Consider the following 17,434-nt stretch of genomic DNA (forward strand, 5'->3'; position numbering starts at 1 on the left):
CTAATCAATTCAACCAGGTGCACTGCCAGCTTTCCCCATTCTGGCCTGCCTTCCCAGCCCTGCCAGACAGTTCCCATCTCTACCTTCGCTCATGCTCCCCTCCCCCATATCTACTGTCCAGGTTCCCTTAGTACCCTTGGAGACTCATCAGAAAACTAAAATTCCCCACTCCCCAAAAAATCACTTTACTGACATGGAAATCCGAGGTCACTGTAGATTTACAGTTATCCTTTCTGCACCCCCCAAGTGTATATATTAAGATAAAATGCTCTGTAGCGTAGGCAGCAGCCTGTCTTTCTTTGAAGCCCTGGCCTATAATTCATCTTTTCCAGAAAGATTCCCCCAACTAACCTCACTCCACTCTCATTAGACCTCTATTTTTTATTCTCTTAGCCAGGACCCAACACCCAGCGTGGGCTTTGTTACTTATGTTTTTGCTTTATGCAGTTTTCTCATTTGCAGATGTTTTGATGTCTCACCTTAATTACAAACTCACTAAAGAAAAGGGTGCGTCGTTGTTTAGCTTACATCCCCCTTGCGTATCTGGCATAGGACCGGGCACATAAAAGATGGTCATTAAAGAAATGCTGGCTGAATAGCAAATTAATGTCATAAGCCCAGAATACAGGAAGACAGAAAGTAGTTCTGTTTTTCAACATTTGTGTTATATTTAAATCGCTTAGAGATTTTCAAAAAGATGTGTGATTACTTTAAAACATAAACAGGCAGGTTCAGAGACCACGGAGAAACACACAGAGTGGCACTGCTTAAAACTTGGCTGATTCAAAAGTACACAGCCACGCATTATAGTCCACACCTCACACTCACTAGAATGGCTGCTGTCAAAAATAAACAAACACAGAAAAATAACAAGTGTTGATGAGCATGGGGAGAAATCGGCATTGCCGGTGGAAATGAAAAATGGTACAGCCACTACGGAAAACAGTTCCTCAAAAAATTAAGCATAGAAGTACTATATGATCCAGTGATTCCACCTCTGGGTATATACCCAAAACAATTGAAAGCACAGTTTTGAGCAGACATTTGCACACGCATGTTCATAGCAGCATCTTTATATATACATATTTTTTAAGAGACAGGGTCTCACTCTGTTCCCCAGACTGGAATGCAGTGGTTCAATCACAGCTCACTGCAGCCTCAAACTCCTGGACTTAAGCAATCTTCCTGCCTCAGTCTCCCCAGGAGCTGGAAGTATAGGTGCGAGCCTCCACACCCAGCCAACTATTAAAATTTTTTTTTCTTTTTTAGAGAAGGGGTCTTACAATGTTGCCCAGGCTGGTCTCAAACTCTTGGCCTTAAGCAATCCTCCTAGCTCAGCCTCCCAAAGTGCTGGGATTACAGGCATGAGCCACCACACCTGGCCTATAGCAGCATTATTTAAAAGGTCAAAAGATAGAAGCTTATAGAAAATCCTTATTTTACTCACCATTGAGTTGACATCTCCCATGCAGATGGTCAAGACAAATGTTCTCTAAGCTAGGATCATGCACCCTAGAAGACTTGGTATCTGCAACATCAGATATGGAATCTATAAGACAAAAGCGGATGCATGTAAGCTGATATTAATGTTTAAACCCAAAATCAAGACACCTGGTCTCACAGTGGGAAAGAATATCTGAAATGGGGGCCACGTGCAAGACAACACCTGTGATTCATGCTCCTGAGTGTCTAGACAGCCTCTCCCTGAGATGAAATGCGGACATCAGGGTCACGTGACAGCTATGTTTCTTTCTTAAACCATAGTCAAACTATTCCTATTGTCAATAAATGTAGCAACTTGTTCCATGTGTGGTTCTACTGGTTGGTCCTTTCCTGTCTTCACAAGTCAGCCTCCTCTCTGGCACCACCCCTTAACCAGAACCCTCTAACTCTATGCCCTTTAGGAGCTGCAGCGGAACATCCAAGGAGAAACCACCAGCCACAGCCACCCTGCTGCACACTCAAGTCTTTCCTTGACTTACGCTGAGCAGAGCCTGGGGTCCTTCTTGCGGACTCACTGGCGGGGGGAACAGGGACTTGGGTGGAGTTCTGCCCAAGGGTCCCACAGGCTGCAGCTCTGTTGCTTGAGGAAGGTGACTGAAGCAGGGTGCTGACTAGTGCAGGGGCAGTGGTTTCTCCACGTGTGGCCGGGACCTGGCTTCTCAGACTCTGACTTCCAGAGCATAATACAGCTTTTTCCCCAATGACTGCTGTTTTTAAGCCAAAACCAGTGGCACCAGTTTTTTCTATTAATACATTAGTAGTTTTATCCGTAATTTCACTAGAGCCATTTGGTGCATCGTGGACAGTTTTACTAGGCGAAAATGTCTTCCCTCCGTATTTACCGTTAACAAATGCCACTCCTACATTATCACCTTCTGTAATTTTGCCAGCGGTCTGGAGATCCCGGAAAGTAGGTCCAGTGTCCCGATTCCTAGGTAGTGATGTTTCTCTCTGACCGTTGGTTGTGCTGTTGTAATTGAAGTATCTTGCAGAAGTTGCACCCGTGGCCCCTCCATCAGCGTTATTATTAAAAAGAGGAACATGCTGGATATGCTGAGTTCCACTTCTGCCCTCGACGTCCCTCAGGTCAGAGTAAAGCATGCCTGTGCTCTTTCTGGTGGTCACAGATTCAGGTGTTTGTGCAGAACCGAGAGGAGAGCGGGTGGCAGTTAGAATTGGGGAAAACACACTCTCGTTCCCAGGGCCTGGGTCCTTCGGCCAGGGTGTGGAGTCCTTCCAGTTGGAGGCTGGTGTTGAATCAGAAACAAGGTAAGTGTTGCCTTGATGCCCATAAAAGAGGCCTTTTGGATTGCCATTCTCTGAAAACCTCTGGCTTGCCCCGCCCTCACCTGCTCCTCCAAGATCGGTGGCCTTAGCCGAGGCTGAGGAGGGCTGAGCGCAGTCCCGAGTCCCCAGATAGGCAAACTTGTGGGTGAGACCATCCACAGGCACGTCATCCCCGGGAGCCCTGCGGCCCATCGGCTCTGGACTGGGTGTGGAGGACCTTTCAGCAGAAGCTGCAGCAGATGGCAGAAATTCCTGGCTGCCCTGAAAGAAGCGCTCTCTACTTTTGCTTCTAGCTCTGTATGGCCCGGCTCTGTGATGTGAGGAAGGAGCTAGGGAAAAAAAAAATCAAAACGAAACGAAATAATGCAAATTAGACTTAATGTGATTGAGTTCCTACCACCATTCCTCCTCTTAGCCTTTCCACCTTTGCTGCCCAAGTTCTATCAAACTACTTGTCCTAACCTGGTGTGTAAAAAATCCTGAGGATGGGTGGTTACTACGACAAAAGAATCTTGACATTCTGCTAGCAGAGCAGAGAACATCGTTCCATGGCCTAGGACAAGAGTTGGACCCTGGTTCTCTTCTAGCTTCTTCTCTAGGACTGCGATGTAGTCCCCAAACCCCAAAACTCTTAGGTGGGGGTGTCCACTCTCCCCGGTTCCAAGTCAACATTCACCACTATGGTGAATGGAGAGACAGACTAGGGCAAATCAGGGAAGATTTTCCAAAACTCATTTCAATTTTGCCTGTATTGTAATATGGGTACCTGACAATTTAAGGAGTCACAATACTTAAACAGAAAATGAAACTACATTCTAAAGGTCTGATTTTATTTAAGCTAGAAATTTTTCCAGATTTCTTTCTCTAGCCCTCCCCCCACCCCCAATTCTCAAGTGTAATATCAAAAGTCAAAATCGACAAAGCAGTGGCCTGGAGGGAACTGGCTTCTGGCTAGAAACTCGATGAGTCACACCCTCCCGGAAGCAGGGCGGAAGGAAGGGGCGAGGGTGTGTGTGTGAGTGTGTGTGGAGAGTGTGTGCAATGTGTGTGTGTGTGTGTGCACGTACACTGAGGGTATGTGTGGAAGATGCTGTAAAGGAAAAATAAAATCTCGGGACCCCCAAAACTCATAATGCCAAAAGGGAGACCAAGCCTGAGAACTGAATCCCATAGCACTGCCATCCTCTGCCCAAAACCAATAGCTGTGATTCACGTACAAGCCAGTCCCATAACAGCAAAGGTCCTTTCCCCCCGAGGAACTGCCTTATTAGCCCTAAAACCTTTCAGGGCATATGGCCCCTATAAAACATGCACATGCCAATTACAACCTTACAGCTACAACCCAAATAAATCCTTGCTCCTGAGTTCTAAGTTTGACACTGACCAAGTCATTGCAAGTTTATCTCCACAGATGCGAACCAAGGACAGATTCGACCAGCCACTCCTGTGCCGACTGTGAAGACTGCAGCATTGACTTTCTTTCCCTCTGCTCCCGTTTTGAATGTTCACCTTATCTTACGTAGATTGCAGATGTACTGAGCACTCATCAGAGCCTCCCAGGAACGTAACCATTGGCCTCACTGCCTACCTCCCCGGTCCCTTTCTCTTCTGTATGCCCTCTCCTTTCAATGCCCCAGGGCCTTGTGGCCTGTGTAGAAGACCTGAAGAATTTTATGAAGCAGATAAGATTCATTCTTGGCCTGTGCTTATCCTGGGTGCGTCCTTAGACTGTGACATAATAAACCCCATTTGAGCGGGACTCTAGGTTTCAGTCACTTACTATTTAAGTTATCAATGTGCATGTCTGTGTGTAAGACGTATGTGCATATGTGGTGTGTGCGTGTGAAGTGTGCCTCTGCTTGTGTGTGTGTGTGTGTGTGTGAGTTGTGCTACTGTGTGTAGAAGAGAAATCTTTTCTCTTGCAAACCCAGGTGGCAGTGGTACTATAACAGACTGGTACTATAACAGACGACACCCTCCTTTGTTTTTGTTTTTATTTTTGAGATAGAGTCTCACTCTGTTACCTGGGCTAGAGTGCTGTAGCATCAGCCTGGCTCACGACAACCTCAAACTCCTGGGCTCAAGCGATCCTCCTGCCTCAGCCTCCCGAGTAGCTGGGACTACAGGCATGCGCCACCATGCCCGGCTAATTTTTTCTATATATTTTTAGTTGTCCAGCTAATTTCTTTCTATTTTTAGTAGAGACGGGGTCTCACTCTTGCTCAGGCTGGTCTCAAACTCCTGTCCTTGAGTAATCCTCCCACCTCGGCCTCCCAGAGTGCTAGGATTACAGGCATGAGCCACCACACCCGGCCGGATCTCTCTCATACACAATGCATTGACATTGAGAAACTACACCAAAACCATCCCTCTAGATGTTTCCCTGTTCAGAGACCACTGTGGTGTGGAGAAAAAACATTAGATATGGAATCAGAACATGTGAGCTCTGCTACTTTCTAGGGGGAGGGGGGGATGAGGAGTTAGTGTTTAATGGGTATGGAGTTTCACTTTGAGAGGTGAAAAAGTTCTGGAGATGGATGATGATGATGATGGTAGTACAACAATGTGAATGCACTTAATGCCACTGAATTTTTATACTTAATGGTTGAAATGGTAAATTTTATGCTATGTATATTTTACTTTTGTACCATTTTTTACCATTAATTTAAGAAATAATTTCTTAAAGAAATGGCACTGAGGACTATAAATTAAATTGCATATAGTTTTGCATTAATGCTAAATTTTCTGTATCAATTGTATTATGGTTATGTAAGAGATGGCCTTGTTCTTCGGAGATGCATGCTGATATATTCAGGTGTGCAGTGTCATGATGTCTGCATACATCAAATGGTTTAAGTGCAAATATGTCACATGTGTGCATGTATACAAATACAGAAAAAAGAGAGAAAGCAATTGAGACAAAATGTTAGCAATTGGGGAATCTAAAAAATTTTTATGTTTCTTTCCCTCAAAAAAAAAAGCCTTATCAATTAGCTGTTAGAAAAATGCTCACGCCTGTAATCCTAGCTCTCTGGGAGGCCGAGGTGGGCGGATCGTTTGAGCTCAGGAGTTCGAGACCAGCCTGAACAAGAGCGAGACCCCATCTCTACTAAAAATAGAAAGAATTATAGGGACAGCTAAAAATATATATAGAAAAAAAAAAAATTAGCCGGGCATGGTGGCACATGCCTGTAGTCCCAGCTACTCGGGAGGCTGAGACAGGAGGATTGCTTGAGCTCAGGAGTTTGAGGTTGCTGTGAGCTAGGCTGACGCCACGGCAGTCACTCTAGCCTGGGCAACAGAGTGAGACTCTGTCTCAAAAAAAAAAAAAAAAAAGAAAAAAGAAAAATGATAAACATTTTTTCTTAATCTGGGAGGAAATAGTGCTAAGTATGAAGATCGAATTGTAGAGTGACATATATGCTCTGACTATGATAACATAAAATGGTCTATGCTTATGGGCAAGGTTTGGAAGGGAAAATGAAGGCAGTTTTATGTGATAAAGTAGAGCGATTATAGGTAAAGTTTTTCTTTCCTTGTGATTTCTGTTTATTTGAAAGTTCATACAATTAAAAAGGAAAAAGCATTTACCTCTCGACCCAGGGGGATTCTTCCGCATGTGCTTGTTGTTGCAGATGTCCTGGATGCTCTGGACCACATCTGCGTCCAGCCCGTGTTCCCTCATAATCATCAGCACTTTTCTGTCCATCAGGTTGTGGGACTTGAGACAGTTGAGGTAACCACAATTCCCTCGGGTGAAGTGGTCACAGATGTGGAGTCTGTCACACCCAGGCTGCTGGCTACAAATCTGCCTCCGACCCTCTCCCTTATAACTTTTGCATATCTGCAAGAGGAAGAAATGATAGCCAAAGACAAACCGCTTTTTATACTTGGCAAACATTCATTAAGGACAGCTTGAGTGCACAAAAATTTCTGAAGCTAGCAGAGATACACCGAAGGAAAAAAAAATACACATACATCCTACAATCTCTGATGAGTTGTATTCAATTGGTGATTTATTTGAGGCAGAAGAGGTCTGCAGACTGACTAAAAGATACTGAAGAATTTGATAACTCTTGGAAGAATCAAAGTAAGATGGCTATCTACAAACAGGACCCAAAGTGAGCCCCACATTATAAAGGAACTCAAAAAAGGAAGACTCATTTTTGGATATCAACTCACTTAGCAATTACAAGAACATGTGGGTCTGACCTACAACTGTTTGGAAATCCAGAATTTAGACTCTGCTAGGCAGAATGTGAAGTTTCTCAAAAGATCAATGAAAGAAGATGATTTTTATATTTCTATCTAAATAGATACATCTACATATCTAGCTCTACGTATATGTAGTTCCTAGTGAAAAGAGGGCAGAAGGAATAATGTCACGGAGGTCAGGCCATATGAGGCAGGACTGGAAGATGCTGGTTTTACAGTCTGAGGGCCTGGAAGCAGCTGTGTGACCTCAGGGGACCCACTTACCTACTCCTTGCCTCTTTTTCATTTGCTGTAACAGGAGGAAAAGATTTGCTCTGTTTACCTAAACAAAGTTGTTCAGCAGACTAAATAACAAAATACGTGAATGTGTTGTACAAAATATAAAGTGTGATGCAAATATCTGAACCATGAAATGAGGAAATCAATATAATTAGTAAGAAACCTGAATTTCAGATTTTAAAGATTAAAACATTTATAAGCTGTTTCAATAGATTCTGAGAAAACCAGATCAACATGGTTCACGGCGATGTGTCTAGATGGCAAAGCTATGGATTCAGACTCCAGTAACAATGATTTAGCTACGTAGACAACTCCTAAAACCCGATTCAAATAGATAGTCATAATTGCTATAGAGTCTGTCGTCCAGATTCTAGACCAGCACCATCCATGGCACCACCTGGAAACTTAGAAACACAACTCCTCAGGCCCTTCCCGGTATCTAGAGTCGGAACCTCCAGAGGTGGCCCCAACAATCTGTATTTTAACAAACCTTCCAGATGATTCTGAAGCACCTCCTAGAGGCTGTAGCAAAAAACAACAATTAGCAACTCCATAAATGATGCTTTGGTAACATTAACATTCCTATTACTATACCCATGTTTAAGCAAGAATGTTCCTGCCTTAATTGGGCCAGAACAAATGAAAGCACTTTTTCCTTTAATAAGTACACTGCAATTTTACAAGTTTATATACCAGGAAGTCAGGTTTACCTGATGTTTTTATGTTCTCATAGGTCAAAGCAAAGTGAAAAAGTGTGAATATTTTAAGCGTTTTAGGGCAGAGAGTGTATCTGGCCCACCTCCAGTATTTAACACGGTGCCTAACATTTGCAGATACTCCTAAATCTTAGCTGAAGGAATGCAAAGCAACCAACGAAGTGACTGAGAACATTCCCCTGTGGCCCTCAGGTCCCTGTCCACCGTCCCTCTGCAGCTGTTTCTCTACATGCCCCCCTACACTTAACTTAGCCCGGCCCTCCCTCCTCACCCCTTTTGATAAAGTCCAAATTACCCAAACAACGGCTGCTAATCTGCAGGGATAATTCCTCCCTCTGTGGAAAGCCACCCTGACCAACTGTTCTTAAAACGAGCTGAACTCTGGCTGACCCCCTCCTGCTAAAGCCCCATGAAAAAAATCCCGTCCTACTTCCTAAGTTAAAACACTCCTTTAGGGACTTTTCTCGCCCAGAAACTTACGCCAACAATACTAACTAATGCCAACTCCAGAAAGCAGCTCCTCAGACCTCTATAGATTGCTGACCCCTGAGCTAGACTATCAAGTGATAGAGAAATAAAATTATATTTTATTTGAATCACTGTATTTTGGGGGTCTCTGTTACAACAGCTTAGCCTGTACCATCATCTTCCCTGTCACCTTCCAAACCTCAATTAAAAGCTCACGTCTTCCAAGAAGCCACCCTGATGTAAAGCATCAATTCGTCCTACTACTATTACCTCTTCAGCTCATACCTGCTCACACAGGGCTCCACAGCAGCCTGGTGGAGGAGACATCCCAGACTCATTATTATGAAACCTCAAATAGGAGAGAAATTGCTGAGCTCTCTTAGGTCACTCAGCAACAGCCCTAACTGCCACCTACAAAGCCCTGATGCTAACTTTTGAGTTTTTTGGCTCCTACTCCAACATGTCCATGCCACAACACTGCCAATAATATTTTCTCCCTGCTTCTTTTTTTTTTTTTTTTTTTTTTTTTTTTTGAGACAGAGTCTCACTCTGTTGCCCAGGCTAGAGTGAGTGCCGTGGCATCAGCCTAGCTCACAGCAACCTCAAACTCCTGAGCTCGAGCGATCCTCCTGTCTCAGCCTCCCGAGTAGCTGGGACTACAGGCATGCACCACCATGCCCGGCTAATTTTTTCTATATATATTTTTTAGCTGTCCATATAATTTCTTTCTATTTTTAGTAGAGATGGGGTCTCGCTCTTGCTCAGGCTGGTCTCGAACTCCTGAGCTCAAACGATCCGCCCACCTCGGCCTCCCAGAGTGCTAGGATTACAGGCGTGAGCCACCGCGCCCGGCCTCTCCCTGCTTCTTAAACTGAGAAATCGTCACTTACCTCAGGCATAAAAAAAGGATCACTTTGCCGGAGGAGCACTGCTAATTCCTCTTGGTTAAGTCCAGAGAGCTCATGCATTTTTAGGATTCTGAAGTTCTCTGCTGAGAGAACCTCATGAGAATATTTGCATAAATTCCTGGAAGAAAACATGACAATTGTCAGTGTTTCTACTTCACAGAAGTAAAGAAAAAGAAATCATCCATAAAACTGTCAGTCAATAAAGAATGATGCCCACATCCTTTGGCAACTAACACAGGTCAGTTCTGCTTAGAGAATACACTTTAATAAAATAAATTTATGAAACAGTTAGATGGGGGTGTTTTTGCAGTGTATTTTCTTCACAAATTATACACATAACTGACTTTAACTTATTATAATACTTCTTTAAACAGTATCTTCCCTAATATACAGTAAGTTATAATTTGTATATAGCTCAGAAAGGTCAGAAGAGGAAAAATTTGGCAAAGAAACTGAAGCCAATCTATTAAAAATGATTGTGTATTGAGAAACAAAGAACGAATTATTATAACACACCCAGGGACTGACAATGAAGTCAACTAGACAGGAGAATTCAAATTGTTGAATAATCAGAGCTTTCCAATATGTAAGCCATATGTGGTGTCTGAACACTTGATTTAATCACATTAAAGTCTAAGAAGTATTGATTTAGATCATTGAGAAACCCTAAGATCACTGACACTCTCGTTAGACAAATATAATCTGACAGTTATCAACAGCCGCATAACAAACTCATTCCACTTTTTAACTTACATATGCTACATATGATATTGTCAAAGTCCTTAGATTTATGGCTTTAGTAGTTATTAATATGATGACATGTTAATATGTTCCAGTTTGCACCACAATGATCAAGTTGTCAGGTAGTTGGTAATGGCTAGAATTTTACTACTTAAATAGCGTGGCTACAATTATCTTTGTACAAATAACCTTTCTTCTTTTACATTATTTTCCTGAGAGTTACTCCTTTGGGAGTATCGCCATAAAGAACAGAATAATTTTCCTGAGAACTTGTATTTCATTTTCATCTACTGCTCTCCAGAAAACATACCAACAACCTGGGAGTGTGTCTGTTTCCCCACAAGCACTTTAACATTGAGTTTTGTCACTTTACTACCTCAATAGGTATGAAATAGACTTATACTTTCATTCGTTCACACTTTTGTTATTAGCAAGACTGAAAATACTCCCAAATGTTGGCTTGATGCTTACATTTCCTCTTTTTTTTTTTTTTTTTTTTTTTTTTTTGTTGAGACAGAGTCTCACTTTGTTGCCCAGGCTAGAGTGAGTGCCGTGGCGTCAGCTTAGCTCACAGCAACCTCAAACTCCTGGGCTCAAGCGATCCTACTGCCTCAGCCTCCCGAGTAGCTGGGACTACAGGCATGCGCCACTATGCCCGGCTAATTTTTTCTGTATAGATTTTTAGGTGTCCATATAATGTCTTTCTATTTTTTTAGTAGAGACGGGGTCTCGCTCAGGCTGGTCTCGAACTCCTGACCTTGAGCAATCCACCCGCCTCGGCCTCCCAGAGTGCTAGGATTACAGGCGTGAGCCACCGCGCCCGGCCTACATTTCCTCTTATACATACTATTTGTTCATATCGTTTAACTGTTTATCTAGTAGAGAATGGGTACTAACCTACAGATTTGTAATTGTTCTTTATATTTTTAATATTAGCTTTTACCAGCTTTGTTCATTTCAAGGAGATTTGCATTTTCTTCCTTTTTCTTAAGAATTGATTAAGATTGTTACTGATGAATTTTTATATGATCAGGTCCTCCCACTCTGCCATTCAAAATTTAGCCTACTGCTTTAATACCTGCAAAGTTAATTCATCCACCACAGCTGGATAACTATAATACATCATTTTGTTTCACTTTTAAAAGTGATATTTTCAACATTAATTCTTTAAAATGCCTGGAGCTCATTATGACAAATGGTGTCAAGAGGAGGACATAAGTGTTGTATATCCACCCATATAACATCTATTAAATATAATTTCTTTCTTATTATTTTGTCATCCTAGACTATTGTATGCTAACCTTTTACCAAGTTTAGAACTATTAGAATCCCTACTGTGTTTTTAAATCTATTGTTCTGCTTTGAATCCAATACCATAGAATTTAAATGTCCTTTCCATCATATTCTACATATAAACAGAGTAATTTATCATATCATTGGCTTACTCCTTTTTAAAAAACTCTTTAGTGTGCTTAACTTATTTTCTTTATAGAAATTTTATTAGAGTTTTGTCAATTTCCATAAAATAATATATTGGGAATCTAAATTCTATTAACTCCATAAATTAGATTGGATATCAAGTATGTCATCTTAACTTCATTAAATCTTTTGATTCTGAAACAGAAAATATCTATTTATTCAAGTCTTGTTCTGTTTTTTCCTACTGTGAATTAAAAATTTTCTTTTAATAGTTCTCTTTCATTTCCCAAATATTAAATATTTTCTTTTGACACTATTTTTTTTAATTGTTTGTCACTGGTAAACAGAAAAGCAAAATGATCTTAATGAAATTGATGATTTCTTGAAAATGTAAACTTCTAGGTAAAAGTTATTCTCTAAGAGTCAATCTTTAAAAGTCACTTATTCAAATGCTGTTGCCTATGTGTAGAACATTTCTGAAACTCTCTGGATTGCCTTCAGATCTAGCAGTGGAACCTCACGAGAAAATTCACAGAATCAATGACTGTCAGCCACAGGCCGAGCCCTTGAAACCTGGCCAGCCTTCCCAGGTACCTCCCCTCCTGGAAAGGTCAGGGTCAGCTGGCTTCCAGCCATTTTCCCAGACAAGCCCTCTCCTTGCTTTCTCCAATCAGTGACCACAGCTTTTAGCATGTTTCTAGGGCTCCTTGATAAGGCCGACCTCGCTTTTGGGTTCTGCACTATGGTTTCAGACAACTGCTTCCAACAGCCCCCACCACCCAGAACCCTCGGCAGCTGGGCTGAGACTCCACCTTATCACTCCACCTCCCCATGGGAGGAGGAACCTGAAGAGTCTCTTACAGCCAGGAGGGCCTTCTAAAGGTAATCTTCTCCAGCCCAAAGCAGAATCCACCCCCACAACCCCACCACCGTCATAGCTTGCCCAGATGCATGTGCCTCACTACTCATAAGGCATCTCACTTCATTGTTTAGACAGCCATTGCCATTAATGTTCTTGATATTGAGCTGAAAATGACCAGGCTGAAACACCCCACTGCTGGACAGGTTCTGCCCTCTGGCTCTGAGACATTTTATGACTGTTAGAAGGAATTAAGAATCTTTGCTTTCCCTTTAGTTCCAGTCCAGGTACCCTGAACTTGTAGCCAAGCCTATAGCACCTCGGGCAGGTCACTGGGAAATGCAGGATTCGTTGTTTTTACCCTGAGCCTGTCCTGTCCTAGCAGAGAAGTGTGGCACTTCCAAGGTCCCTGAAGTCAGCACTTCCTCTAAATAACTGCAGGCAGCCAGGTGGCTGGGAACCCCTCAGCCTGGAACCCCAAGTGTCCAGACTTTGCCAAGCCTTTCCAAGACATTCATGTCCATAGGAAGAGTCATACCTAGCACACGCTGCGCCCATCTGAGGGCCTAGTTCTATATACTTCTCATTTCTCATCTCCATCCTCAGGCACACTACTTATTCCTCTAGATTCCATGATATTTACTTTGAACCCAGTTTCAATTTGCAACATCTAAGTCTAGCCTTAGTCTGACCTGTGGCCCCTTCCCTGGCAAGCCCTGATCCGTTTCCCCAAATTCTCCCAAGTCTACACTTCTCCCCAGTCGCTTCTTACAGGCTCCATCTTTGCTGTAATTTCAGCATTTTAATCAGCCACGAACATGGGGCAGTTTGTGCTCACCTTCTATTTGGGGGTAAGTACAGAAACTAACATTTCTTATGCATTTACTAAGTGAAAGGAACTTTATGTTTGTTATTTAATTTAGTTGGGATAATCCTACTTTGGGAAACTGAGGCCCAATAAAAAGAGAAATCAGGCCAGGCACAGAGGTGGGAGGATTGCTTGAGGCCAAGAGTTCCAGACCAGCCTGAACAAGAGTGAGACCCCATCTCTACAAAAAATAGAAAAATTTAGCTGGGCGTGTTGGTGCATGCCTGTAGTCCCAGCCACTCGAAAGGCTGAGGCAGAAGGATGGCTTGAGCCCAGAAGTTTGAGGCTGCAGTGAGCTATGATTGTGCCACTGCACTCTAGGTCAAGCAACAGAGCAAGAACCTGTCTCTAAAAAAAAAAAAAAAAAAGATAAAAACTGTTAAAATTAGCATTAAGGAGGGACAAGTAGCATGGGACATGAATAGAGCTTGAAGGAGCTCATGTTTAGCTTTAAGGTGCCCAAAGCATCCTTCCACTTCATTCTGCTCATGCTGTCCCAGATCCAGATGCATAATATTGCCCAGTAGGTTTAAGCCAGGAAATAATGTGAAAGTCTCCCATGGCCTCTTGGGAGTCGCTAAGCTAGCAGTGCTCAAAGTGTGGTTTCCTGGTCCAGCATCATCAACACCTCAGACGTTGTCAGAAATGCAAATTCTTGGGCCCCATCCTAGACCTACTGGGTGACTCTCAAACTGCTAGCATGCACCTAGACAGCTTGTTAGAACACAGATCAATGGGCTCCATCCAGCCCCAGAGTCTCTGAATCAGTAGGTGGCGGTGAGAATTTGCATTTGTAACAAGCTGGTTTTAGGGGCACACTTGCAGTATGGAGGCTCAGGGCTACCTTCCCCCAAAAGGGCAATGGGTCCTGCAGAAGGTTGGTTAGAAGCTGCAGGAACTCCCCGCTTCCCAGTACAAAAAAGAGCTCGCCTACAAACCATTATGAACTGTCCCGAGGACGAAACAAGCATTTGCAGAATGCTTCAGGAGCTTGGAGCAGACAAACTTTTAAAAACAGCATGAGCTGGGTTAGGAGCTGATAACTTTAAAAAAAAACAAGAGCAAGATGGCCTTGAAAAAGGCAGAATTGTCTCTCAGGAATCTCAGGCCAAGAGCCTAAAAACAAATGACCTTTTCACTTTTCTCTTTCAGCCACAGAACAAAATGTTATTTTAACCCAGGCAATAAGTAAGTGCTCTCCCCCACGGCGGGTGCGGTCTAAACAGCTAGCCTGCACGGTGGTTCTCATCCCTGCTTGCACATAATAATCAACTGGGCAGTGTCTAAAAATACCTAAACCTGGGCCGCACCCTCAGAGATCAGTTTAATTTGACTAGGGTGGGACCCCAGGTGACGACAGTGTGCAGTCAGGACTGAGAATCGCCGGTTGGGCTTGTCAGCTTCGATTCTAGGTTAGGTTCCTGAAGTGGATATTCATGCCCGAGCTCTAGCTCCGCAAATCAGTACACACTGGGCTAGCTCACAGCTAGACCAAAAAGAAAGAGATCATAACCAGAGAGACTCTTGTTTTTTGACAGTAATTTGTATTAAAATACCCCTCTCACCCTCTCTGCCCCTCAACATTTCATGATAAAAACAAAGAGAGAGATTTGTATAGAAAACAGGAAATGGCTCACGATGGTGTAAGCCAGGTAAAAAGGGAACCAGGATGTGTGAAAGATAAAATCTAGAGAACATTGGTCTAAAGAATAAAATGCCATTAATCAGAAACAACCCCAGCATGGTGGCTCATGCCTGTAGTCCTAGTACTCTGGGAGGCCAAGGCAAGAGGACTGCTTGAGCTCAGGAGTTCGAGACCAGCCTGAGCAAGAGTTTGTATTTCTGATGTTCAAGGTCAGATTGTTATGTTATTAGAGGGTAGGGATGATTCACTGAATCCGGAACCCTAGTAAGATGGAGGAGGAATAGAACAGACCAGTAGAGAGCACATAAGCAGGGCAACAAAGGATGTGGGGAGAGGGTGGAGCTGAAATATGGGATTACTTTAACCACAACTGTAACACCCAGAATATTCTAGGCACAAAGAAGACAGCCCTAGCCCACTGCTGCAAGACGGTGAGCCCAGGCTGCAGCTGCTACAAGCCTCAGCCTGGGGAGAGGAATGCTCCCCTGGACAGCCAAGGGCAACACGAGGGACCCGGGCCCACTGAGGATGGAGCGGATCTGCTCGTATTCTACGGTCATATCAAGAGTGGGACAAACAGTGCTGGTGGCATCAAAGAGTCATCTCTCTGTTAGTGTGGTCAGTCTCCCCAGTCTTGACTTATTTCTCTAGCCCCCTAAGTTAGTGGTTCACAAACTTTGTTGCCCATTAGCACCACGTAGGGACTTTTAAAAAATTCCCAATGACCAATTCATACCCTAATTAGATCAGAATGTAGGAGTTGGGCATCAGTATTTTTTAAAAGATTCCCTAAGTGATTCCAATGTGCAGCAAAGTCTGGGAAACATTGCCCTAAGTCCACATCAGTACTGAGAAAAAGGAGAGTAAAGGGCAGGAGGTGGTGGTGTTATTGCCAAATCTTAATGATTAGAGAAAGTAGGTCACACAAGCCTCTTCTGCCCTCAGGCCTCTTCAGCCCCACCCATACTTCCCAACATAAATCCCTTTGAAAATTAACATGAATATTAAAGTAAACTAGACAGAAAGATTAATTAACTGGTTAATAGTATTTGAGGATCCCTTTAGTAGGAGAGGAAGGGGTAGAAGTCTCTAGAATAGTTCACCGTTTGCCGCACAAAGTATGTGCTCAATAAACATTTGTTGATGGGGTGACTAGAATGCCGAGGCTTTCCTTTATGTCTTATGGTTCTGTCACATGAAAGGAACAGACGTATCACCCCAACCTTTGAGAAAGCAATACTTTTTTTAAAAAAAATCTTCTGTTCATTCTGGACTAAAGAATTCATTTCTCTTTTACTCCCTCAAGCTCAGAAGCCACGTAAAACCTTGCATCTGCAATCTTCCAGGAAGTGTGTCCTTGGTGAACTATTTGTTTCTGAAAGTGTGGTTTGGGCCCCTGCAAAAGAATCCTTTAGGGTGATGGTTAGAATGCAGACTCCCGGGCCCAGCACACCTCCTTCAGAACCAGAATTTCCAGCCTGTGACTTGGGAATCTGCGTTTTAGTAGGCTTCCCCACGTGACTCAGACACACATCCAAGTTTGAGAAGTGCTGCTCCAAAGCTGCGTACCTGCAGCCCAGACGCTACCCAAAACAATCCATCAGCGTGTGAGAAAAAATGTTAAAACTCCTTATATGTATTTTTTTATCTAAGAAAGTAGAAAATTATGGTGTGGGCTAAAAGGGCTGGGTGGGGGGTTCACTGGTTAACTGAGAAGGGACACAAGGGAACCTTTAAGGCTGACGAAAACATTCCATATCTGGATTGAGGTTATGATTACATGGGTGTATCCATTTGCCAAGACTCTTTAAACTGTATCTTTTAAATGGGTACATTGTATCGCATGTAAATGTAATTAGTAAATATTGAATATACAAATTAAAAGTTGTATATCATATAATTTTTAAATAAAGGTACACATATTAGGAGTACATACTCAAAACGTTTTCTACAGGCAGGAGTGAGAGATCAAAATGTTTGGAAACTACTTCCCGAGATGACCTTTCTTGGCCTGATACCCTGACTTGGTCTGAAACGTATTAAAATCTCTTCTCTGGATGGGAAAGAGTTAAAAGATCATGATACAGTCGCTACTCTGTCCTCCCAACCGAAGTCCAGCTGCCCTACTGCAACTTGGTTTCACTGACTTCCCATCGGGCCTGAAATCCTAGGTCCTTCTGGAAACTTTTGCTCCTTTTCCACTATCACCTCCAAAGTCGCCTGTAGGTAAAAGATCACAGATTTGGAAGTAAATATGGGCAGGAGCAGTAAGCAAATTAGAACGACTTAATGGAAGGAAAACAAATCTGTATTTATTTTAAATGTTTAATTTTTCAATCTCTATGTTATGTAAAAAGTAGGAAATTGCTTGTTATCAGGTGCTTATTTGTCACTATTTAAGATTTTGTCATGGTTCACAGTATCACTTATAATGTCGCTAAGCTTCTTAGCTTAATTTCTACAGAAACCGCAGACATTGAAAGCTGAATTTGATCAAATTAAAATTATAAAATGTAGCAAATGTAC

The 17,434-nt window shown here is 42.8% G+C and overlaps 1 protein-coding gene across 6 annotated transcripts in view; it reads right to left on the reverse strand.

Annotated features, from left to right (window-relative positions):
* The window catches only part of ZC3HAV1 (zinc finger CCCH-type containing, antiviral 1), a 46,404-nt gene that overhangs the window by 21,008 nt on the left and 7,962 nt on the right, over positions 1-17,434 (reverse strand). For 3 of the 6 annotated variants that reach the window (XM_069462739.1, XM_069462737.1, XM_069462738.1), the window contains exons 2-5: positions 9,359-9,494; positions 6,382-6,634; positions 2,346-3,119; positions 1,448-1,549 (exon numbers count right to left, since the gene is read on the reverse strand). In XM_069462739.1, coding sequence (XP_069318840.1) covers positions 1,448-1,549; positions 2,346-3,119; positions 6,382-6,634; positions 9,359-9,494 — 1,265 coding nt within the window. Of the gene's footprint in view, positions 1-1,447; positions 1,550-1,982; positions 3,120-6,381; positions 6,635-9,358; positions 9,495-17,434 lie in introns of all 6 variants that reach the window. The other 3 variants (XM_069462741.1, XM_069462740.1, XM_069462742.1) reach the window with 3 other exon arrangements.

This window comes from Eulemur rufifrons, chromosome 29, assembly GCF_041146395.1.
Source record: "Eulemur rufifrons isolate Redbay chromosome 29, OSU_ERuf_1, whole genome shotgun sequence".
Taxonomy (NCBI): domain Eukaryota; kingdom Metazoa; phylum Chordata; class Mammalia; order Primates; family Lemuridae; genus Eulemur; species Eulemur rufifrons.